The 27018-nt window shown below is 36.6% G+C and overlaps 1 protein-coding gene across 5 annotated transcripts; it reads right to left on the bottom strand.

Annotated features, from left to right (window-relative positions):
- Nucleotides 1-23338: 23338 nt before the first annotated feature.
- Nucleotides 23339-26349, bottom strand: LOC140892867 (uncharacterized). Of its 5 annotated transcripts, XM_073301897.1 has the most exons (7): nucleotides 25410-26349; nucleotides 25183-25343; nucleotides 24974-25097; nucleotides 24831-24894; nucleotides 24550-24731; nucleotides 24305-24413; nucleotides 23339-23669 (listed from the first exon to the last, which is right to left on the bottom strand). In XM_073301897.1, exons 1-6 carry the CDS (start codon nucleotides 25476-25478, stop codon nucleotides 24339-24341), a joined length of 675 nt encoding a protein of 224 aa, XP_073157998.1. In that variant the 5' UTR covers nucleotides 25479-26349; the 3' UTR covers nucleotides 23339-23669; nucleotides 24305-24338. The 5 variants fall into 5 exon arrangements, with proteins under 5 accessions (XP_073157998.1, XP_073157997.1, XP_073157995.1 ...); XM_073301896.1 differs by having other exon boundaries at nucleotides 24311-24413; nucleotides 24550-24894; XM_073301894.1 differs by having other exon boundaries at nucleotides 24550-24894.
- Between the last annotated feature and the right edge of the window lie 669 nt (nucleotides 26350-27018).

The following is a 27018-nucleotide window of genomic DNA, read 5'->3' on the forward strand; positions in this document are numbered from 1 at the left end:
AGTTCCTAGTCGATTGAGCCGTCCGTTAATAAGGATAAGGATCGCTCGAGATTGAGACTAGCATTTGCGATGTCGAGTACCACGTTTCATTGGTATGGAACATAGAGATGTTCAAAGCATGCAAATGGATATTCATATGATGAATGATCGAACTACCCTATCCGGACTTTCCAAGTGGTTATCACTTATCGAGTGGATAAAGTCCGCAGTTTTGGTTGTACACCATTAGTCCTTACTACTTGAAACATCATTGAGACTCTATATGCTAGTACTGTACTTTGACTCGTTTACCGACTCTATTGGGGTCATCAGGTGTCGGGATTGGGTACAGTTATGACACATATAGGAGTCGATGCTTTGTTGTCAAGGATTCACCACATACTTGCGAGTGTGGATATCCTATGCAATCTGAGGAGATATTAGTGTGACGAATCTCTGGCCAGAGTACATGATGTGTTTTAGGTTACTTGGTTTCCTAGTAGCACATGCGATGTCACTATTTGATCTTCAAGATGCATTGCATAGTTATCGAATCTCGAACGACTCTCGATTTACCAATGGTTGTTGATTCGATCGGGATATATGGATGAAGGGACCGTACTGTACGCTAACCAAAATCTATTGGTTCTTGCAGGCACTATCAGTGATACCTAGGGAATCATGGGGCGATGTTGCTAGGCGCTCTTACCATGATTCGATGGACAAGTCGGAAATTGTTGTTCCGAGTCACAAGGAGTTGTGAGCCCACGGCTAGCTGTATCCCTGAACCATTGAGGGTCACACAAGTAATGGATTTTTAATCCCCGTTGAGATAATTAAATTTAAAGAGTTAAATTTAGTGAATAAAGAAGTGGGACTTCTTATTTAAAAGTAGAGGGAGTAAGATTTTCTAAAATGACATAGTGATGGACATATTTGGAAACCACTGAATTCGGATTCAGAAAATTTATCTTGACTTTAAAAGATGCAGAAATGATTTCTGTGCACATTGGTGAAATTGGTTTATCAATCTGAGTCACGATGAATTTTATATTAATTTCTGAACATGAGGGCTTTGCTTGTTAGGCTTGAACTTATGACTAATGGGCCCTAAGCTGTTAGCAGCCCACATTATAAATAAGTTATTGCAGTACAGAAATTACACACAACAAGGTCACAAAATTTTCGAAAACCCTAGTTTTTCTCTCTAGGTGTGGCCGCCCCCTATCCTCTCTCTGTTCGAAAAATCCAGCCTGTGAATTTCGAATTTGCAGTCTGGTTTAACGGATCAAATCTGTTAATTTTCTCTTCGTAGAAACTTCTGATAGACTTTCTAGTGCAGTCTATCAGAGGGATTAAATTTCTGTTCGTGGACCTGATTGAAGAATTGTTCGTTCATCAGTTCCTGGGATATACAACAAGAGCAGATTAATCTGTTGGTGTTCATAATCTCGCTTTGAGATTTTAAGGTAAAATTTATATTGTTTAAATTTTATGTTATTAATTTTAATCGTAGGAATTTGATACCCTCGATATGGAATCGTTCCATATAAAAATTTAAAACTTCCGCTGCAAAGGGTATCACTTTCTTTTTCGATCTGGAGAACGACGGTGTTCCAACATTTCCACACTCATCATCCTATTCAAATTTCTTGACTTTTCAAAGCACCCTGAAAAAAGGTAAACTTCAATGATCCAATCTCGATATGAAAGGAGCTAGGGCTGCTATCCTTTCCGCCAATCTCTGGACTTCCTGCAAATTGCGAGGGGGCATAGACCAGATAGCTTGTACTTTCTTTGGGTTAGCCTCAATTCCCCTTTCAGTGACATTGTATTCCAAAAACTTGACATCTTTCACTCCAAATACACATTTTTTAGGGTTGAGCTTCACTCCATATGACCTTAATGTGGAGAAAGACTCTTCAAGTTCGAGCACCAAACCTAAATCATCTTGCGACTTCACTAAAATGTCATCGACATAAAACTCCACATTTATGCCGATTTTTTTCTAGAACACTTTTTTCATCAGTCTCTGATAAGTGGCTCCTGGATTCTTCAAACCAAAGGGCATTAATTTTTAACAAAAAGTCCCATGTGAAGTGGTAAAACTCATTATCTTGATCTTCCTCTTCCATGGAAATTTGATGATACCCTTGATAGGCATTCATGAAGCACAAGTACTGATAACCTGTTGTTGAGTCAACCAATTGATCAATCCAAGGCAATGTATAGCAATCTTTTGTGCAATCCTTATTCAAATCTCTGAAATTAACACAAATTCTCCACTTACCCGAGTTCTTTGGCACCAAGACCACATTTGATAACCACGTAGGGAACTGTACCTCCCTGATATGACCTTCCTTAAGGAGCTCATCCACCTCGTTCTTGATGACCTTATCTTCCTCAGACAATACACTAGACTTTGTCTCACCTGTGAGCTAAGGTCGGAAGCTAATTTAACAACCTGACCTCTGGAGCTCAACTCTACCTTCTCGTGACCTTCTTCAGACATCAGAAGGACATCTTGATCAAGCGACCTCAGTGTTCGGCCTACTGAAACCATCCTCATTTCCCTTCGAATCCTCTTAGCATAACTCTTTACCTCATTTACATAACACAACCGAGCTTAATTCTGATATACTCGGACAACTCCCACTTCTTCCCCAATTGGAAACTTCAACTTCTAATGGTAAATAGATTCCATTAAAGAGGATGGTTCATCCACTACCATGAAACAACCATCTTGGTGACTCACTGCTCTCCACTCCCGAGTGACAATAGAAGCACTGTCTAACCCAATGGTTGCAAAGTGTGGCCAGTGAATCCCTAAAATGCCGTGGCAATTGGATCCAACTCAAAGCCTTCTAACTTCATCTGATCCAAAGTCTATTTGAAAATAATGTTTACTGAGCTTTCTGTGTCCACAAAGATGCAGGCCACATCATAGTTAGCGATGGTCTGAGTGACCAACAATTGATTGTTATGAGGTATGTCACATCTTTCAGGTCATCTTTCCCAAAAATAATGTTCGGGTCAGCAGAGTGATTAGACTGAGGATTCACTTCAAAATTCTCCAATATACACCCGTGAGCCTTGCAATCTCTCCCCGAATCTCCATCCGTAGTCCCTCTTGAGATCATATGGATAATACCCCTATGGGGGTGGTTTTTTATCTGCTCAACTCTTTCTCCTTGACCATTTTGGGGAGCTATTCCCTGATGGTCAGGTTGGTTCCCTCGAACTTCATTCCTCTGGTTCCTCTACCGGGGAGCTCGGCCTTGGCGAGGAGATTTTGGTCGCCTAGTCAGCTCAGCCCTAACTCTGGGATCCTCATGAATGATCTCCGCACCTCCTCACCTAACCTTTGACAATCACATATTCTTTATGAAATTCGTAGAACTTATCAGATAATCGGAGACCCCTGTCAACATTTCGGGGTCTCTCAAGTACTTGCCTCTCCTCACATATTTGCATTGCTTTCTCCATACTTAAAAAAAGGTACGTAAGGATAAGTTCCCTTAGCCCTGCTTGGCTCTTCTGCAGCCCATTTTCTTCCTACTTTCACCTTCCATTCTGCCTTCGTTCCAGACTTTCTACTCAATTTACTTCCGGATTTCCCTTCCAACCTTCTTTGCCTCTGCGCATCCTCTAAATTTATATACTTCTTAGCTCGGCTGAGGAACTCATCAAAATTTACAGGAGGCTTTTTGACCAAAAATTTGAAAAACTCGACTCCTCTTAGTCATTGGGTGAAGGAGTTCACCAAAGTATCAGCCGTTACAGCAAGTACCTCTAGAGCTGCCGTATTGAAACATTGGATGAAATCCCTTAGAGGCTCCATCTCGGATTTATTTAGGTTAAACAAACTGAGAGAAGTCTTCAAGTACCTCTTACTACTCGCAAATTGATGCACAAAAGCTAAGTGAAATCATTGAAACTCCAAATGCTGCCGGGCTGCAGGAGATTGAACCATTGCTGAGCCGACCTCACCAAGGTGGTGAGGAAACCCAAAATTTGATTGCATTCGAATATCTGTATAGTAAGGCAAAATTTTTTAACCTCACCAAGTGTTCTTCTGGATCCGAGCTCCCATCATATTCCCCTACAACGGGACACCTGAAATTTACAAGGAGCTCTTTGTCCAAAATAGCCTGAGAGAATGGACTCTCTCTTTGCATTGTCCCCAGTCGGTCTCCGACCTGCCGACCCAACCTCCTGATCTCCTCCCACATTCCATCCATTTGGCTGGGCTGACCTCCTGGTGGAGGAGGTGGTGGTTGATTCTGGTTAATGGTCGTTTGCACTGTTTGGGTGATAAATTGACTAAGCTGATCTAGGGTCATGTTAGCCACATTCCTTACTCCTCTTCCTCTGCCTACAATATCTATGTCTTAGCTCATATTTTCCCACAAACGGAGCCAATTGATATTGTAGTGACCCTTACCCGGATCACCTACTAAACAGAACTTATGCATGCAATTAACTTAATTAAACAGATATCAGAATAAAACTGCGGAAACCATAAACAATATACAATCCCAAGTAAAGAAATCTGTAATTTATCCAATAATATACAACCAAATCGAATAGCTGTATAAACCCAAACAACAGTAATAAAACCTAGACGAAGCTCCAGTTGGCCAACCACTGACTAGCCCCTCCTGGATCCACCCTCCTCGTCCAATCGCAAACCTGCTCCATGGAATAGGGTGTCCAGAAAATATAGAGTACGAGACGTGAGCATAAAACGCTCAGTACGAGAGTATGAGTATACATGCATGCAAAGTGAACTCCCTATAGACTCGAGGTCAAGGATCAGATAACAGAGACAGACTGGGCCCTGGTATGTAGCACGTTGTGCCATCGCTTCAGGAGGTGGCTCCCATACCGAGATAACCGTGGATACGCCGGACCCAAATCGATGGAAGTCCATCCACTAACAGGATAGGGTACAACCCTACTAACAGACATCTCGAAAGAGATACAGCAAGAGGCAAATGAATGCATCATAATATCATGGCATATAAATCATGTAGTCACATAATACATGCATACTCAGTCAGGATATCTCGAACAGTACTTTCGTACCTCAAAACAGTGCAAGCTCTACCAACTCTAGGTCCACGCCTATAGTCTGCTCTACACTGCCAAATGATACTACTATCATTAAAGCGCTCTAAAAGCCTTAACTAAGCTATTGCATACTCCTAAATATTTATAGGAAGCAAAAGCTATACCTTCGTCCGTCGTTAGCCCTTTGATGTCGATGCCTCCAGAACTTGGGCACAACTCCGCTACGACTACCGAACGTCTCGCCGACCTCCGGACCAAGCCTAAGAAGACTAGAACAGCTCCAAAAGGACTAGAATGGAAAGGAGAACTCGGAATTGGCAAATGAAAGTGAATCCTCGGCCCTCTATTTATAGACAACGATCGGAACTTCCGATCCTCGATCGGAACGTCCGAACCACGATCGGAACGTCGGATCCTGCCATCGGAGCTTCCGAAGATCCTGATCTGCCACATGTCAAAATATCATTTGTTGACTCCGGATAGGGGTGATCGGAGCTTCCGATCTTGCCTCACGTCATGCCTGACGTAATATCGATCGGAGCTTCCGATCCTGTTTGGAGCTTCCGATCCTGATCGGAGCTTCCGAACTCACCTTCAAAGCTTCCGAACTCTACCCAAGTAATTATGATTAATTCCTTAACTACTGATTTTGGTTACGGGCTACTACATTCTCCCCCACTTAAGATATTTCGTCCTCGAAATCAGATCTTAAGTACCGAATGCAAATACAGAAATCAGAAACATTATTTATTCAAATCAAACGTTTACAGAGTTTGCAACTGAATACAACTTAAAGAATGAAATCAAAACAACTCAGGGTGGTCTTTACGCATCCTGTCCTCAAGCTCCCAAGTAGCTTCCTCAGTGCCTCGGCGCTGCCACTGAACTAAAACCAAAGGAATGACTTTGTTCCGTAAAACCTTATCCTTATAATCCAGGATACGAAGAGGTTTCTCAACATAAGTCAAATCCTTGTCTACCTGAACCTCAGACCGCTGCAGAATATGAGATTCATCCGCCACATACCGTCGCAATAGAGATACGTGTAACACGTCGTGAATACTGGATAGATGCGGTGGCAAAGCTAGTCGATAAGCCAAATCGCCAATGCTCTCCAAGATCTCAAACGGACCGATAAATCTGGGAGACAACTTGCCCTTAAGGCCAAATCTGAGAATATTGCGGAAAGGTGACACTCTCAGAAACACTTTCTCCCCGACTTCGAACTGCAAGGGCCTACGCTTGATATTAGCATAACTGGCCTGACGATCCTGTGCAGTCTTAATCCGTTTCTTGATTTGATCAACAATATCTATCGCCTGCTGGATAAACTCCGGTCCCTCAGCCTGTCTCTCCCCCACTTCTTTCCAGAAGAGTGGAGTACGACAACGTCGCCCATACAACGCCTCAAAAGGTGCCATCCCAATACTAGTATGATAGCTATTGTTGTAAGCGAACTCGATCAACGGCAAATGATCCTGCCAGGCTGAACCAAAATCCATGACGCACGCTCTAAGCATATCCTCTAACGTACGGATAGTGCGCTCTGACTGACCATCAGTCTCCGAATGATAGGCTGTACTCAAACTGAGAGTAGTACCCATCGCACGCTGAACACTCCCCCAGAATCTAGAAGTAAACCTGGGGTCCCGATCGCTGACAATGCTCACAGGCACTCCATGAAGTCGAACGATCTCCTGAATGTACATTCGTGCCATGCGATCCACAGAGTACTCTCGGCTATAGGCAATGAAATGCGCTGTCTTGGTGAGTCGGTCCACCACAACCCAGATAGCATCACAGTTCATTGGGGATACCGGCAAATGGGTCACAAAGTCCATTGTGATAAACTCTCATTTCCATTCAGGAATAGGCAGACTGTGAAGCAATCCTACAGGTCGTCGGTGCTCTGCCTTGACCTATTGACATACCAAACATCTCGAAACAAACTGATAAGCACTGCGTTTCATTCTCTTCCACCAGAAACGAGTACGTAGATCCTTGTACATCTTGTTGCTCCCAGGATGAATACTCAACTTAGTGCGATGCGCCTGAGACAAAATCTCCTCTCGCAACTCTTCATCCTGCGGAATCACAAACCTACCAGACAAACACAGAAAGCCATCAGACTGATAATGAAATCCAGACGAGCTACCCTCGTTAGCTAGACGAGCTAAACGCTGGGTCTTCGAATCAGACATCTGAGCATCTCGGATCCGCGAATACAAGGCTGGCTCAGATAATATTGCAAACATCTGGATACTCTGCATACCTTTCTTATGCTTGAAGGTATAACCAGAAGTACAACAGTCACTGATCGCACTAGACATCGAACAAGTCTGAAGTGCGGATAGTCGCACCTTGCGACTCAAAGCATCAGCGGTGAGATTAGCAGCTCCCGGATGGTACTTAATCTCGCAATCATAGTCCTTAAGCAAGTCCATCCAACGTCTCTGCCTCATGTTCAACTCCGCCTGAGTGAACAAATACTTGAGACTCTTATGGTCGGTGAAGATCTCAAATTTCTCGCCATACAGATAATGACGCCAGATCTTCAAAGCGAACACAATGGCTGCTAACTCCAAATCATGGACTGGGTAGTTGTCCTCGTGAAGCTTCAGCTGTCTAGAAGCGTATGCGATCACATGCCCATTCTGAGTCAGGACACAACCTAACCCCTGAAGAGAAGCATCCGTGTAAACTACATACCCTCCAGATCCTGACGGTAATGCCAACACCGGCGCAGAAGTCAACCGCCGTCGAAGCTCACAGAAATTCTCCTCGCACTCGGAGGACCACTCGAAATCCACACCCTTGCGGGTAAGCTGCGTCAACGGTCGAGCTAACTGAGAGAAGTTCAGAATGAAGCGACGATAATACCCTGCTAGACCCAGAAAACTACGGATCTCAGCAACTGTCGTCGGACGCGACCAATTAAGTACCGCTTCAATCTTGCTTGGATCAACAGAAATCCCCTCCCTGGATATGATATGGCCAAGAAAGACCACTCTATCCATCCAGAACTCACACTTGCTCAGCTTGGCGTACAACTGCTCATCTCGAAGAGTCTGTAGTACCAACCGCAAGTGAGAAACATGCTCTTTCGTATTACGTGAATACACCAAGATGTCGTCAATGAAGACCACGATAAACTTGTCCAAATACTCCCCGAAGACACGGTTCATCAAATCCATGAATATAGCCGGCGCATTATTCAAACCAAATGGCATCACTAGGAACTCGTAATGCCCATAGCGAGTACGGAATGCAGTCTTGGCTACGTCCTGATCACGGACTCTCAACTGATGATACCCAGATCTCAAGTCAATCTTGGAGTAAACTGATGTGCCCTGCAGCTGGTCAAACAAGTCATCAATACGAGGCAACGGATACTTTTTCTTCACAGTGACTCGATTCAGCTGCCAATAGTCAATGCACAGCCGCATCGACCCATCCTTCTTCTTCACGAAGAGAACAGGAGCTCCCCAAGGAGATACACTAGGACGAATGTACCCCTTGTCCAAAAGATCCTGTAGCTGATTCTTCAACTCACGCATCTCTGACGGAGCCAGACGATACGGTGCTCTAGAAATAGGCGAAGTACCCGGCATCAACTCTATGCCAAACTCGACTTCCCTAGCAGGAGAAAAACCCGGAATCTCATCAGGAAATACATCTGGAAATTCATCCACAACAGGAATGCTCTTTATCCCAATACTCTCAGCGGACAAATCAACTGCATAGATAAGGTAGCCTTCCCTGCCAGACTCTAGAGCTCGACAGGCTCTCAAAGCTGATACCAAAGGCATCGGGGGTCGCGCTCCCTCACCATAGAAAAACCAACTCTCACTCCTCTCTGGATGAAAGCGTACTAATATCTGATAGCAGTCCACTGAAGCTCGATAGGTAGTCAACATATCTATTCCCAGAATGCAATCAAAGTCGTCCATCGCCAGGACCATGAGATTCGCTAACAGAATGTTCCCTTCGAACTCTAAAGGGCAACCCATCACTAGACGCTTAGCCAAAGCAGATTGGCCCGTCGGAGTAGAAACAGACATCACTATGTCTAGTGCAATGCATGGTAACTTATGCCTCTTAAAAAAACGTGCAGAAATGAAGGAATGAGATGCACCCATGTAAATAAGTACAAGAGCAGGTATACCATAAAGCAGAAATGTACCTGCGATGACTTTCTCATTCTCCTCCACAGCCTGATCATGTCTCAGGGCAAACACCTGGCCAGAAGCTCGTGGCCTCAAATGAGAACTCCCAGCAGACTGTCCCTGCGACCTCTGCTGTACGGTGGCCTGAGAACCCGATCCTCAACCAGATCCAGAACCGCCTCCCCCAGACAATGGACAATCCCTCCGGATATGACCAGTCTCTCCACAATGGAAACAAGCTCCAGAAGCTCTACGGCACTTGTCGGATGGATGGTTCTTCCCACAGTGATCACACTTGTCCTTCTTATCGTAACGGACAACACGTCCAGAACCAGAGGAAGAAGAAGATCCAGACTTCTTGAAAGATTGGGCATGAGGACCCAAAGAACTAGCAGGCCTCGACTGAGGGAAAGACCTGTTCCGCCGAATGCTGTCCTCCGCCTGGTGACAACGGCTCACCAAACCCTCGTAGGACATGTCGTTGCCAACCGCCACACGGTCATGGATCTCAGGGTTAAGGCCCTGAAGGAACAGATTATACTTCATCTCTGAGCTATCAGCAATCTCGGGGCAATAGGATAGCAGATCAAAGAACCTCTACTGATACTCATCGATAGACATGGCTCCTTGTCGCAGACTCAGTAGCTCGCCTGCCTTCGATTGACGGAGTGCAGGAGGAAAATACCGCTTTTGGAAAGCTGTGCGAAACTCGGCCCAGGTGGCCACTCCTCTCGCCGCAACAAAAGGTGCAGAAGTAAACCTCCACCACCTGCGCGCACGCCCATCCAGAAGATAGCCAAGGGTCTCCACCTTCTGCTCCTCGGTGCATGGGAAAGTCTGAAAATTCGTCTCCATGCGGTCTAACCAGTTCTCCGCATCCTCCGGAGACTCACCTCCAACTAAGGGCTTAGGACCCATAGCTAAGAATCAACGCACAGTGAAACGCTCGTCGTCATGATGACGATGACGCCGTTCTCGATGAGGCTCCCGGTCAGCATCACCCCAACGCCCACCAACACTGCCATGAGAACTCCGGTCGTCACGATTTGCCATCTACAAAAATACCTCAAGGTGAGACTAAATCCCAAGAATTATTTTGCATGCTCTGATACCATAAATGTAGTGACCCTTACCCGGATCATCTATTAAACAGAACTTATGCATGCAATTAACTTAATTAAACAGATATTAGAATAAAACTGCAGAAACCATAAACAATATACAATCCCAAGTAAAGGAATCTGTAATTTATCCAATAATATACAACCAAATCGAATAGCTGTATAAACCTAAACAACAGTAATAAAACCTAGACGAAGCTCCAGTTGGCCAACCACTGACTAGCCCCTCCTGGATCCACCCTCCTCGTCCAATCGCAAACCTGCCCCATGGAATAGGTTGTCCAGAAAATACAGAGTACGAGACGTGATCATAAAACGCTCAGTACGAGAGTATGAGTATACATGCATGCAAAGTGAACTCCCTATAGACTCGAGGTCAAGTATCAGATAACAGAGACAGACCGGGCCCTGGTATGTAGCACGCTGTGCCGTCGCTTCAGGAGGTGGCTCCCATAACGAGATAACCGTGGATACGCCGGACCCAAATTGATGAAAGTCCATCCACTAACAGGATAGGGTACAACCCTACTAACAGACATCTCGAAAGAGATACAACAAGATGCAAATGAATGCAGCATAATATCATGGCATATAAATCATGCAGTCACATAATACATGCGTACTCAGTCAGGATATCTCGAACAGTACTTTCGTACCTCAAAATAGTGCAAGCTCTACCAACTTTAGGTCCACGCCTATAGTCTGCTCTACACTGCCAAATGATACTACTATCATTAAAGCGTTCTAAAAGCCTTAACTAAGCTATTTCATACTTCTAAATATTTATAGGAAGCAAAAGCTATACCTTCGTCCGTCGTTAGCCCTTTGATGTCGATGCCTCCAGAACTTGGGCACAACTCCGCTACGACTACCGAACATTTTGCCGACCTCCGGACCAAGCCTAAGAAGACTAGAACAGCTCCAAAAGGACTAGAATGGAAAGGAGAACTCGGAATTGGCAAATGAAAGTGAAGCCTCGACCCTCTATTTATAGACAACGATCGGAACGTCCGAACCACGATCAGAACGTCCGATCCTGCCATCGGAGCTTCCGAAGATCCTGATCTGCCACGTGTCAAAATATCACTTGTTGACTCCGGATAGGGGTGATCGGAGCTTCCGGTCCTGATCGGAGCTTCCGATCTTTCCACACGTCATGCCTGACGTAATATCGATCGGAGCTTCCGATCCTGTTCGGAGCTTCCGATCCTGATCGGAGCTTCCGAACTCTACCCAAGTAATTATGATTAATTCTTTAATTACTGATTTTGGTTACGGGCTACTACAGATATTACTCAATAAGGTGATCTTCCTGGCCGAGCTATCAAATCTACTACGATCTAATGAAATCTGCAACCAAGAGCAAGAGAGTTAAGATAGGCCGGAAGGTGTTCCGGCTTAACCCCTCCGACGCTCAAGTCAGATGCTAGGATAACGAAATATAGTGAGTGATGTGTGTTTACTCGAGAGAAATTAGAATTCTTTGTAATGAAACAAAACATGGAATTTATAGGGGAGACCTCCGGATTTGGTGTCGCCCTTCCATAAATAGAACACAAGGATATGGGAATCGCAATCCCGTGAATCTCGGCTGTAATCTCACTCGAATGATCTCCTTGAAAAAGGAAAGTCCAATCTTTAAGGAAATCAAAGAATAAACAACTGATCCTAAAACTAGATGAGGTCGCTGAGCCATCCTGCTAAGCTAGCCTGCTGCTGAAGTTGGACTGAGGGTGTTTTGCCACTAAAACAAAATATGGTTTTAACAACACCTAAAAGACAAGGGTTTTTTCATAAAATTGTTGTCTTTTGGCTTTTAACAACGATTTATATTAAAAGCGTTGTTGTTGGCCATTTTTTTTAATGAAATAAGACAACAGTTTTAATCAAAGACAACGGTTTTAAAAAAAATGTTGTCTATGAGTGGGTTTTTGTGGCTTACGACAACGGTTTTTATTAACTGTTGTCTATGAGCAGTTTTTTTTGGGAGGGGGGGGGTGGGGGGTCTACGACAACGGTTCTATTGTTTTATGTAGCTAAAGACAATATTTTTTTATCCGTTGTCTTTGGTTTTTTTTTTTCAAACACATACATATACATATATACCTACGTACAATTAAAAAAAAAAAGAAAAGAGAAACACGTCGCCTCGCCCCTTCGACCCAGCTCATCTCGATGCCCTAGTCACCGATCGAACGCCGGATATTGAAATTTCATATTAAATTTTATTTATGAAATTCTAAATTTTGAATTATTCATAATATTGAAAATTTGTATATTAATTTTTTTGTTTTTTATATGAAAAACGAAAACGAATTTTATCTGTTGTCTTTTCTATTTTAAAATTGTTGTAATTGTAGGTGCTGTTAAAAGTTCGTTAAAAGAAAACGGAAAAAAGCTGTTGTCTTTGAAATCAACGATAACGGATAAAAACCGTTGTCGTTGAATGCAAATATGTTGTCGTTGAAAGAAACTACAACGGATAAATCTGTTGTCTTTGCCTGAAATGAAAACGGATAAAAGCAGTTGTCATCGAAGGCAATCCGTTGTCATTGAAGGAAACGACAACGGATTGAAAACCGTTTTTGTAGATCAGACTTTTTACAACACCGTTAGTTACAACGATTTTTGACCACTAGCCGAGCTCCCAAGCCAACCTGAAACTGATGGTTGGGAGCTTAACCGAGCTCCCGAGCTAAATGGGCCGAGCTCCCGAGCTGACTTGAAACTGATAGTGAGAGCTTTCGGGCTTAGAATCATCGATGCACTGAGTTAGTTTCCGCCTGGGATATCAGGCGGTCCCCTGGCCCCAGGGCCGATCCTATTAGTTTTTTGGCTTGAGTCTAACTTAAAAAAAAAAAAAAAAAAAAAAGGCCTTATGAACACTCATAATACTTTATTACAATTTTCTTAAGTAAAATCGGCAAAACTAAAATACAATATTTATTACAATGCAATATTTCTGTTATAACTAAACATGTCAAACATATTGCAATTGTTCACTAATTACTAACGTGTGGTTGTGGCGTAGATTTAGTGATTTGATGAAATTTCTCTACGTGATGAAAAGCTTAAAGATTAAAGTATTAAACCCTCCAAAGCAGAGAAGTGATTTTCTCATAGAAACGAGAAACAAAAAGCAAAAAACAACTTTACCCTTTATTTCGTAAAATGAGCTGACTTTCTCGGAATTGTTATTTGTTCAATGTGAAAGAATTATAAATGGGCCGGGTGGATTGGATTTTAAACAAAATTGGTCTTTTTCATAATCATAAACTCATATTTATTATTACTATATACTTATATAAACCCAAAAAAATGGGCCCTAAAAAAGTTGAAATTTTGGGGCCTGAGCCCTTGGACTATTTGGCCTCAAGAAAGGACCGGCCCTGCCTGGCCCCGTCCCCATAACTTAGGACCGCCTTTGTTAAAAAAAACAACGTGAGCCCCAAAATTGAGTTGAGATTTTTTAATGCAAAAAATCGTGAAATCTTGCTCAAAGATTCCAACGTTTCTCGCTAAAAAAATCATTGTTCTTGCTCCACCTTGTTGTGTGTATCTGAAAAATTATATTACCATGGAAGTATTGAGTGAATTTGGATCATTAAAAAAATATATTAATTTGTTCATTCAATGTAATTATGCAAATTTGATGTTTTTATTTTTTTTATTCTCAGCATGAGCGTGCATTTGTTCAGAAAATCACATTATAATAATGGTAAATCGTGCAATATTCATGAAAAGTCAAGGACCGAGACGCTTATTTAATTTTCGTGAGTGGAATATGCTTTTCGATATTTCACTATATTGTGTTTTGCTGCCAATAATTCTATGAAATTGACTTCTCATTATTTTAAGTTCATGAGTAACGCCATTAAAATGAAGCCGTAGTTTCGTACAAATAATTCTTCTAAAAACGATGGCTCTTGTATTACGCAAACGATCGATATAAGAATGAACGTGACTACTCATTATTTTAAGTTCTTCACGTGAATGGAAAGCTAGGGCTGCTTAATTCCCTTTTCGTGATCATTTCAACCTACCTATACAGGCATTATCCCCATGATAGATCTAAGAGTGACAATTTATCAATATATGCGGGGTCCACTAAAAAATCATGGACCTTCGATTGTTTGTTCTTTTCGGTCAATAAAATAAATTTTTTCATATTTCTGAAATAATAACATGTATTACCCGAATTTATTTTTTAAAAATAAAAACTAAAATAATTTATAATGAATTTTGATGGTATAAAATTTAATATTTTTTCTATTCGAAATATATGTGGCTCAATCATGCCCATGGTATAAGGATTGGTAGTTCGATATACCACCCGAAGGGGATTCAAATGGGTGAGCAGAGACGGAGATAACGGGAGAGGTCAGTGACACTCATCAACCCTCAACTTTGTCTTATTCATCTATTTCTATTACCTATCTAAAATGTAAACAAAAAAATAAAGTTTTACATTTGTGAATTTACAACTTTGTCTTTTTACTCTACACAAATTTATGTAAAAATAAATACATATAAGGATATAAATGTAAAATTTAAAAATGGAAAAACTGCAAATTTGATCTTGTATGTTTGTCACTTTGCGATTTTGGTCCTCTATGTTTTCATATTTCAGTTTTAGTCCTACATGTTCTGATTTTTGGCAATTGCGGTCATTTTTATTTGAAAATTCTTACGTGGCACTGTACACGTCAGCTCCACATCAGCACTGAATTAGTGTCACGTCAGCGCCACTTCGGAAAAAAAAACTAAAATTGCCAAAAAAATAAAGATAGCGGACTAAAACTGAAATCTAAAAATATAAAGGACTGAAATCGCAAAGTGACAAACATACAGGACCAAAAAATATGATAATAGCGTTTAAAAATATGATATATATATATATATTAATAAAGTTTAAAAATATGATATATATATATATATATATATATGTAAATTACACATCGGTGTTGAAATAAATCAATTCATGTGGAGTCAAATTTTAATAAAAAATAATAAATAAAAAACAAAACAACACACAAATATCATATATGTAAAAGTTGACATTTAAAAATTAAATATTTTCCTCCTCAAAAATCTAAAAACGATAACAAATATTATTTTATGAGATGATATTGCAATTAACAAAGAAATCTTTTTACATGAGTTGGAGATGAATAACCCGGTTATAACTTTTTATAACTGAAAAGTACATGTTTGAAGGTAAATTTATAAATAAATCTTTGGACATTATTCATTTGCATTACTCACTACTTCTTATTTTGACAAATAATAGGAAATGTAAAAACAACTACGTTAAAAAAATTTGTGTAAGAACCTATGAGCTAAATAGTTAATAAAGAGTTCATAAATAATTATATATTAGAAAATACCAGATTATATTTGAATTAAATTACACACCGTTGTTGAAATAAATCAATTAAATGAAGTCAAGTTTTAATCCAAAATAATAAATAAAGAACACATCAACACACTCATATATACCATATATCTAAATATTGAAATTTAAAAGGTTAACTATTTTTTCCTCATCATAAATGATAAAAAATATAACAATTATTTATGGGATAATATTGCAATTACCGAATCAATATTTTTACAAGGTATGGAGATAGATAAACCGATTATAGATTTCTGTAACTTAAAAACATATGAATTTTTAAAATTTTTGTAAATAAATTTTTACAAAAAATATTTATTAACATTACTCACTACTTATTCATATGACTAATGGTAGAAAAAATTCAGCTCAAAACAACGGCGACGTTCACAAACCCGTTTTTCATATAAAAAAAAAACAAATATATGGTATGAATATTGTTTTTAGAAAAATTATAAGATTGATATTATTTAAATATTATTGAAGTCTGTAAATATATCTATGTTGATTAATTTACTACGAGTTAGATAATAGCATCAAAAAAAGAAGTCTAGAAAAATTATGGATGACACTTCTCACATTAAATTAAAGATCTTGAAAAATTACATTGATGCAAGTTTTCAATCAGATGAATAAAAAAAATGTATTTAATCTCAAAATAAACAAAACGGTTGAGATAAAATATGGAATATTAACATTTATAATTAAAGACATTCAAAATTCAATCAAAAATTTCAGCTACGAGAGCATTGTAAACAAAAAGAGATCAATAGATTTCGAAAAATGAGAAATAAAAAATAAAAAAGGTTGTTTAATAAATACATTAATCATTAACGATACTAACATACAAGTAATGGAAGACAATAAGATACCAGAATTCAGTTGAGAATGATGAATATTGTTATTCTTTGCAAGTAAATTTTTGTAGCATAAAAAAAAAAAGATCGTCTGATTAAATATTAATAACGATAGAAAAATGAAAATGCATGATATCACAAGAATTTTTATTAAAAATGATGATAATAATGATTCTTTCATAGAGAATAAAAAACACGTGATATGAAAAATCGTGAAAGAGAGAAAAATCTCAAATATAAAAGAAAAAAAATATTTGACGCAATAATTTAAATTAAGTTTTATAATGAATTATCTATGCCAATTTTTTTTTCTTCATAAATAAATAGTGATCACAAAATAAGTGATCAACATATAATATAGAAAATTACAAAATCATATATAATTTATTTTGATTAACATATATATTTCACTTATTAACAAAAAAACAAATCATTATTCATACATACACGATATAGAAAATAAGACAAATTCATGGTACGAAGCATGCTATAATTTCTCAAGATTAATAAAAAAGAATGAAAAACCCCGAGTTTTAATAATTACATAAGTTTCAATATCAATATTGTGTTAATGTAAAAGTACTACAATAAACATAACACTTATATTTATAAGTGTACATTAATTATAGATAATTTCGTATTCTAAACTATTAATGTGGATGTAAAATAATCATGACCGTAAATGATACAAACATTGAAACTGCAAGTGTTAAATTGTTCAAAAATGTTGCAGATATTTTTATTAATTGCAATGTCGAAAATTATATTGATTACATCACTAAAACATTCAATATGTTATTTTTTTCAAAAGGTATATATTATTATCGTGAAAATCATTTATTAACTGAGTGTTAATATATTCTCATATCAATTAATTTATTTAACATTGTTTATCAACAAAAAAAGTGTTCCCAAATCCCACGTGCATCGCAGGATGCACGTGACTTTTATTGATGCATGTGACTTTTACTAGTAGTATTAAATGCTCTAAATTTGCAATATTAGTTCCTTTTAATTTCTAAATGATTGATCGACGCTGTCCCCCTCTCTCATCCAATAAAAAATCATTTTCACCCCTTAATTGAATTTTTTGCCTCGGTCCTAGTGGGTGGGAATCAATTTAATATATACTAGTCAAATATGATGGTTCTTTGAACTCCCCGAAAATCAAACACACTTGAGGTATGTTTTCTATTACTTGTCAAATGTGATGGTTCTTTGGAACTTTTATTAGGAAATTACTGAATTGAATATTTAAGCATTGTCGTCGGTACCTGTGATACCCGTGACCAAATCTACGATATAATAAATAAAAATATATTTGTAATAAAAATATCTTTGTAAATTTAGTATATCTACTAACGAAATAAAATTAATATTTTTAATTTTAGTTTTATTCTAAATTTCAGTTACCGTCTTAACATATAGTTAGAATTTTTAAATGAATTTTACATTTAAAGAAACTTATTATTTTTATTGACTAGTATTATTTTCAAAATAATGATTTATCTTAATTGTCATGTTGAGGTGGAATTATTAATGTTTAAAATTTTAAGAGTGACATTATATATAATTATTTTATATAATTATTGTTTGATTATTAATTAGGCTTAATGCCTCAATTGATTGTCTTTTAAAATTCTCAACCATGAAAACACACGTTCAAGTATATATCTTTATCCATTATAAAGTTCATAAAATCCATTTTTGTGTCCAAATTGTCAATATAGATAATTTATTTGTCATGTGTTAAAAATTATTGACTAGTCTTTAAATCAACCATTATACCATACTTACTATTTGTCATAAACCACCATGACTTATCAAATTCCTACCCACTAACCCATGTTTTCCCTCTCAATTTACTACCCACTAAACCAAATTCAATTCCTTACATTTAATGTGACCCTTTGAGTTTCTTGAAATTTTAGTATAAATATACTACACTAGTCACATTCTCATTTCAATCCATAATATTCATAAAAAGAAATAGAAATAAATTATATGGAAGACATGCATATTTCTTCTAAGAGTTAAGTTCTTGTGGCATCAAAGAGTTGGGCTTGGCAAAGAGTAGATGAAGCTTTTAGAAGAATTTTATATCAGTTATCGATTCAACAAGATTTTCCGTGTAAGTGGGCTTGGCTTCTATCTTTCTTTTGTGTGATATAAGTTTCTACACTTATATTTATTTTTGCGTGTGAGTTAAGTTTTATAACATAAATACTTATACTTTTGAAAATTCGATCGGCATGATAATATTCGTTTCACTTTGATATATATATTATTTGTTGGCTATTCGTGATATTATTTGAAGCATGTTAGAATTATTTGGAAATATTTGAGATGCACTGTTAAGAGTCGATTTAAAAATGGTTAAGGAATTTCCGACGATTTGATTAGATTTGATTTGATTTGATATGGCCCTGATGCGGTGAGTTATAATAACCGTTTCTTTGGCCTCGCTCCTTAGAGGAGTAACATATAGGGGACTGATCAGTAGAACCACGGAAAATGAAATAATTAACGGTGCAATATTTGCTTTGTATTTGTTTGAATTCAGCATGCTTAATTTTGTTTCGAGATTATAAAATATACATGAGTACATGTAAATATATTTTGGTGTTTATCGTGCTCGATCGGCCCCCACTTGCTGAGTGTTTTCTAAAACACTCACCCCTTACTTTGCTCCAGTTAAGAATGAAGATGAGTTAGATGACGAAGAACAGAATAAGTTCTGAGGTTGGTGAGGATGGATCAGTTCAAGTTGAAGAAATATTTTTACTTTAAATTTCAGTTTCGCTTCCGCATTGTTGCACTTGTGTTTTTTTCTCTGTAAAAACAGTTATGGTTTATGAAATAGACTGGTTTTTGGCAAGACTTGTACTATGAGGCTTGTTGTTTCAATGTTAAATTGTTAAACAACACCGATGTCGATCAACCTCGGTTTCGGGGCGTGACAGTACCTCGACACCAATAACTTTACTTTATGTCGATGCAATAGTCAATAGATGCCCAAGGAATTCGTTCTTTGGGATATTAAGGACTAGCTATATAGCCGATGACTGGGTTTCATGGATTAATCAGATCTTAATCTCATGAGAGGATATTATCATCGTTTGATTACATCAAATTTACATATATTTTTATTAGGTAAACCATTTCCATTTGGTTTGATATGCTGAAAGAGGGCGATTGAAGTAAATTATGATTTTTACTTTACTACAATATTTAAATTTTAATTGTAAAGATTTTGATAATAAAAATATACATAATTTAAATTTTTTACTTATGTTACGTTGTGTTCTGATAACAATAAAATTTAGTATGTGGAGCAGTTCCTATTAATGTATTGTCGTAATTAGTTTTTCGTACTGTAGACAGGTAGCTAGGTATAAAATATATATCGTTTTTTTAAGGCATAAATAAGTTCTCGAATCGTACATACATGGTATGATATGTTTTGAGCTTTTTAAAGTACTGAATATTATAAATTATAATTTTATTATATAGAACGTGTAAAAAGTTAAAATTTTATGACAATTCAATGAGGAGCACATTCATGACATGTTTTCTGGTCACGGGTCCACAAAATAACGTTCCTTTTGTTTTCTTCAAAGAAGAAAGAGGTGTTCAGTGTGCACTCATTCACACGTTTAAAATAAATCATATAATTAATTCACCTAATAAATAAAAAAAGTAGAGCATTTAAGTGGATTTTTTAACAAGTGAGATATTATTGTAAATGGAAAAAAATCATTGTTACAAATTGTTGTAACATTGTATGTTACACTTATTACTTTTTGTTATGGTTTTAGTGGACAAAGAATTTGAACTTTGATGTTCATAATAGTTAAGTTACAGATGTCATGAAGTAATTGATATAACAGACAATCTTACCAATTTGTAACAGAAGATTTGCTCTCGTTAAAAATATCATGGAATCTTTATTTATAACATTTTAAAAAAGTAATTGAGTTGTTGCTAATTTTGAAATTTCAAAAAGTTCGTTCAAAATTGTTGTTGAAATTGTGTAGTATTAAATTTTCTTGTTCTTTTTCCTAAAATAATTGCCATGGTAAGAGACTAATAGTCAATATATATAGAGTTTTTTAATTGCCAATAAAAAATATGTAACATCTTACAAGTCACATGTGCATTTGGATCTAAGGAACATCGGATTCTAAAACATTAATATATCCAACGTTTGGTTTTTCCTCCGAAAACCAGTTTCCTCGAAGATGTGAATCGATACATATCTACATTTTGTTTTTTTCAATTTCTAAATACAATACTATAGACAGACACAATTAATTACCAAAATCACAATTTTTAGTTCTGAAATTACAGAAATTTTCATTACAATAGTGATTTTGTTATTGAACTATCAATTGAAACTAACATTGAAAATCTTTAGCTTTATATATATTTAGTTTAGTCCACTTAAATAAAGAAATCCAACTTCCATGCACCGTTCCACTTTGTCACTCAACTATTGAATGTGATGAATTGTGCATCCAATAGTTGAGTAATATCACCTCATGGTGGGCACATTAAATTGGCACGGTAGGTGGGCAGGATAGCAAAACTCGATCATATTATACAATTTTGCGTCTCAACTCTCAATTGCGAGACAGATCTACGAGGAAACTGGTTTTCGGAGGTTCAATTCCTTTTGGAACACACCGGGAGAGAATGGTAAACATTTTGTACTTTTAAGTATTTATCCAAACAATTAAATCTCTCTTATTACAATTTTAAATTTATGTTTCTATTAAAGGTATCTCATTTTTATAATTGATATTATTTTGGCATATGATACATTTAATTGTAGGAAAAAGAATTAGGATGAGATGTGGATGATTTTGATGTTTTTGAACGAACGCATAAAAAAAAGCAAGGTACTGGAGAATTTGTGGACAACAAATCGGCCCGAGTTAGTGTGAGTCATATTAATCATTTTTTATGTCTTTTCTATTATCGTATCGACAATATGAAAGCATGTTATGTATTTAGCTTAATTTAAGTTGTTTATTGAATTAATACATTGTTAAAGGAAATTAGATTGAATAATGCTGATGATATTTTTCTCTTTGGTGGCTGATTTTTAATATGCTGATGAGTTTCTTTTGTTAAAGAAAAGTTGCTAGTGTTCATTAATATTATTATATTTGTTAGCTTAGACCATCTCAAAATTTATTGAACAGGTTTTATGCATTCTGGAAACCAAGAAGTGTTATGTCTTTGAATGATTATGCCCTTTAATATAGTGGCATAAATAATCTAGTATCAAGTTACTGTTTAAAGTATAATCCATTGTTAAAGGAAATTGTGCTGTGATGATGCCGATGAAAATTTTCCTTTGGTGGCTGATTTTGGTGGTTTGACTGAATAATGCCGATGAGTTTCTTTTGTTAGAGGAAAGTAGGCTGAATATTTTTCCATTGTTTATTAACATAAGTAATTAAATTCTAGAATAGTTGATTCATACTAGTATTTAATCCGGAGCAACACTGATTTTGGTGGTTTTGGTTTATATTCATTAGACTAACACATTATTTTCATTGAATAGGAAAAATATAGAGAGAAACTGAATGATCATGACGATGAACATACTCAGCATTCATTTGATTTCAACACATGGTGTGACGTGGTAGGTCGCCCATCAAAAGGGAGGGTGTACGGATATGGACGTGATCATCGTTTTGGAAGAGCGCATAATGGAAATTTACTTGTACCAACTAGTAATGAGACGTTCTCAAATGAGGAAAATAAAAAAACTGTCGAAAGAAATTGAAGACATGCGGGCAGTTATCAAAAAGATGGAGCAAGAGATCCTTGAGAGTAAGAAGACATTAGAGTTTGTTATGATAGAAAGCAGAAGGAGAGAAGAGAAGCTTATTGAGGAAAGGAGCTCACTACAAGAAAACAGGGCTTCAGAGACGGAAATATCAGTCTCTGAAGCCCGTTTTTTCGTTTAAAAAAGAAGTTTGAGACAGAACATTCCGTCTCAAAAATCCGTTGTTGAAGGTCTCGTTTCTGATTTTAAAACGGAAAAATTCTGTTTTTAATTTTAGAGACGGACTATAAAACCATTTATAAATTCGTTTTTAATTTGACCAAATTCCTTCAATTTCAAGTTCAATCCGTTTTTAATTTTGTCTTAAATCTGTCACTGTTCGGTTTCTAATTTTGTCTTAAATCCGTCACTGTTGGGTCTCAAATAGCATAATGAAGATAATTTTTTTTCTGTTTATAAATCCGTATATAAACTCATTTCCGATTATGAATATGTTTATAATTCTGTATAAAATTCGGTATATAAATCCATGTCTAATTTAGTTATTAAATTTATATTATATTATATTATTATTATTATTATAATATATATATATATATATATATATATATATAAATATAACACGATAGAATAAACATATTGGCAATCCACAAAAGATATCGCATAATTAACATTAGAATAAAAAAAATATTCCCATGATCCAATAAAGAAAATCTTTAATAAAACTATAACAAACCAGATAATTGTTCAAATCTTAAAAAATATCAAAGTGTGCCCAAATAACTAAATAAAATTCAAATCTCACGTACTCATCCTCACTTCACTTCACTTATATGGTCGCTCACGAAAGCCAGATCCTCCTGGAAATAAATGATTCGTATATCCCACGTATTGAATCATTTTACGTACCATATCTTCCAAATGTTCTTCCGTGTTTTTCTTTTCCTCAATAAGCTTCTCTTCTCTCATTCTGCTTTCTATCATAACAAACTCTAATGTCTTCTTACTCTCAAGGATCTCTTGCTCCATATTTTTGCTAACTGCCCGCATGTCTTCAATTTCTTTCGGCAGTTTTTTATTTTCCTCATTTGAGAACGTCTCATTACTTGTTGGTACAAGTAAATTTCCATTATGCGCTCTTCCAAAACGATGATCACGTCCATATCCGTACACCCTCCCCTTTGATGGGCGACCTACCATGTCACACCATGTGTTGAAATCAAATGAATGCTGAGTATGTTCATCGTCATGATCATTCAGTTTCTCTCTATATTTTTCCTATTCAATGAAAATAATGTGTTAGTCTAATGAATATAAACCAAAACCACCAAAATCAGTGTTGCTCCGAATTAAATACTAGTATGAATCAACTATTCTAGAATCCAATTACATATGTTAATAAACAATGGAAAAATATTCAGCCTACTTTCCTCTAATTAACAAAAGAAACTCGTTGGCATTATTCAGTCAAACCACCAAAATCAGCCACCCAAGGAAAATTTTCATCGGCATCATCACAGCACAATTTTCTTTAACAATGGATTATACTTTAAAACAGTAACTTGATACTAGATTATTCATGCCACTATATTAAAGGGCATAATCATTCAAAGACATAACACTTCTTGGTTTCCAGAATGCATAAAACCTGTTCAATAAATTTTGAGATGGTCTAAGCTAACAAATATAATAATATTAATGAACACTAGCAACTTTTCTTTAACAAAACAAACTCATCAGCATATTAAAAATCAGCCACCAAAGGGAAAAATATCATCAGCATTATTCAATCTAATTTCCTTTAACAATGTATTAATCCAATAAACAACTTAAATTAAGCTAAATACATAACATGCTTTCATATTGTCGATACGATATCTGAAAAGACATAAAAAATGATTAATATGACTCACACTAACTTGGGCCGATTTGTTGTCCACAAATTCTTCAGTACCTTGCTTTTTTTTTATGCGTTCGTTCAAAAACTTCAAAATCATCCACATCTCGTCCTAATTCTTTTTCCTACAATTAAATGTATCATATGCCAAAATAATATCAATTATAAAAATGAGATACCTTTAATAGAAACATAAATTTAAAATTGTAATAAGAGAGATTTAATTGTTTGGATAAATACTTAAAAGTACAAAATGTTTACCATTCTCTCCCGGTGTGTTCCAAAAGGAATTGAACCTCCTGCATGCCTTGTAATCGATCCGTACTTCATTGTCATTCGATTATTTCGAGCAACATCACATTTTTTCTTGTGATCTTCTTTATTCCAATGATTGATGACTAAGTTACTCCATATCTCAGCATCCATCCATTCTGGTCCTCTACCTATTATATCCAGCATGGTTGGTTCTCGTTCTAACTCTTCGTGTGACAATGATAATGCTTCTTTTTTAGCCAAATGAATTGCTGACCTATATCCCTCACCTGCATTTTTGTTCCATACCTTTTTCATTTCCCTATCGGTAAGATTATCCCATTTATATCTCAGCTGCATCATTTAATAAGCAGGCCGTGGTTAAAAATACACCATAAATGAATTAAAACCACTTTAAAAAATTATCACTTACCTTAAAATTTCCCCAAAGCAGATTCTTACTATCATTCGGAACATTTTTCCAAGTTGGCCAAGCTTCTTTAATGGATCCTTTGATATCAGTTGTAATATCACGAACAACCTCAATCTCAATAAATCTAAGACATACAAGCCAGAAAAATATTATATTAATAAAACTAAACAATTGTAAAAACAATAACTTGAAAGGTGATATGCTTTTACTTATTCATGACCACATGAATGTTAGTTCGTTCATCGCCGTTTGATGGAATCTGAGACCCCCGATTAGGTCCTCTTCGACGAACTATTGACGAATTATCATCTTCATTACAAGCATCACTTGAGATATTATTTTTCGATGATTGTCTTCTTGCCTCCTTGTCCTAGGCCAATTAAAATATATAATACATGTGATTTGATAAACTTGACATTATAGGACATTCACACACCTGTGTCTCATTACAGGGAATATTATTCAACCCAGTGTTTTGTTCAGATTCTCTATGATTCACTAGCATTAAGTCTACATCATCATCTTGCAGCCTATGAGATTTCTATCCCATCCGTCCTCTCCTCATTGATCCTCCTGTAATGGAGCCAATAGCTTTCCCTTTGCTGGACATGCTCCCCTTTGATCTTCCTCTGATGGAACCAATAGCTTTCCCTTGGCCGGACATGCTGCATTAACGTTAAAACATTCAATTAATCAAATACATGACAAAGACAAAGACAAAGATCATACTTTAAAAAAATTGTGATAAAGATGTAGATACAGTTAAATGAAATATATAGAAAAATGTAAATACCAAAATTTTAACTATTATTTAACATATAAAACAAAAGAATGCATATCGTTAAAAATAAAAATATTAATCAGTATAGTTTCTTCGATAAATAAATTTAATCCTCATTTTCCATTTCATTGGCACTATTGTCAGAGTCATGGTCAGTTTCCTCTTGTGTTTCTTCATCTGATTCGAAGTCTTCAAGTTCTTCCTCTAGCTCTTCACCATCTGAAATAACTTGCTTCATTTGCAGCACGACGAAGCTCCTCAAGTTCCACAGAATCTAACTCATCTTCCTCATTAAAAAAAATGTTAACCTCATCAATGTTTGCATCTATGATAATAGGATGTGGAGTGGATATCTCTTCTTCTTGAAAAGCAGACTCAACATTTGGTGGAACATTTTCTTCTTGTTCTTCAAGTAAAGGGATTTCGAATTTTCCCCTAGCTTTCACTTTGCATACTACCATCCAATTGTTCCTTACCTGTTTGATGGTAGGAGGTACAGTGTAGTACACTTGTTGGGCTTGAGAAGATAATATAAAAGGATCATTTGTATTCAGCTTCGATTTATTATTAATTTCTACAATACCCAACCTATGCACTTTAACCCCTTTATCAGACGTGTCATATAAATGACACCTAAACAAAACAATCACATCCCTAAGACCATAATATTCCAATCCCAAAATTTCGTCCAACACTCCATAGTAGTCTACTTCGTACTCATTAGTGGTGCTACCTAACACACACACGCCATAATTTGATGTTGCTTTGTAACGTCCATGTTCCACTGTTTCAAATTTAAATCCATTCACAAAGTATCCATTATAGCAAGACACCCGTCGATTTGTATCCATTAGACTAACACATTATTTTCATTGAATAGGAAAAATATAGAGAGAAACTGAATGATCATGACGATGAACATACTCAACATTCATTTGATTTCAACACATGGTGTGACGTGGTAGGTCGCCCATCAAAGGGAAGGGTGTAAGGATATGGACATGATCATCGTTTTGGAAGAGCGCATAATGGAAATTTACTTGTACCAACAAGTAATGAGACGTTCTCAAATGAGAAAAATAAAAAACTGTCAAAAGAAATTGAAGACATGCGGGCAGTTAGCAAAAAGATGGAGCAAGAGATACTTGAGAGTAAGAAGACATTAGAGTTTGTTATGATAGAAAGCAGAAAGAGAGAAGAGAAGCTTATTGAGGAAAGGAGGAACACGGAAGAACATTTGGAAGATATGGTACGTAAAATGATT

This window comes from Henckelia pumila, chromosome 3 (genome assembly GCF_033568475.1).
Source record: "Henckelia pumila isolate YLH828 chromosome 3, ASM3356847v2, whole genome shotgun sequence".
Classification (NCBI taxonomy): domain Eukaryota; kingdom Viridiplantae; phylum Streptophyta; class Magnoliopsida; order Lamiales; family Gesneriaceae; genus Henckelia; species Henckelia pumila.

Excerpts from the sequence above, each read along its gene's own strand:
- LOC140892867 (XM_073301896.1), bottom strand. The coding sequence starts at position 25,478 with ATGCTAGTGAATCATAGAGAATCTGAACAAAACACTGGGTTGAATAAT. Across the intron at positions 25,344-25,409 it reads TTCCCTGTAATGAGACACAG|GACAAGGAGGCAAGAAGACA; the intron begins GTGTGTGAATGT and ends TAATTGGCCTAG. Across the intron at positions 24,895-24,973 it reads TGCTTTGGGGAAATTTTAAG|CTGAGATATAAATGGGATAA; the intron begins GTAAGTGATAAT and ends TAAATGATGCAG.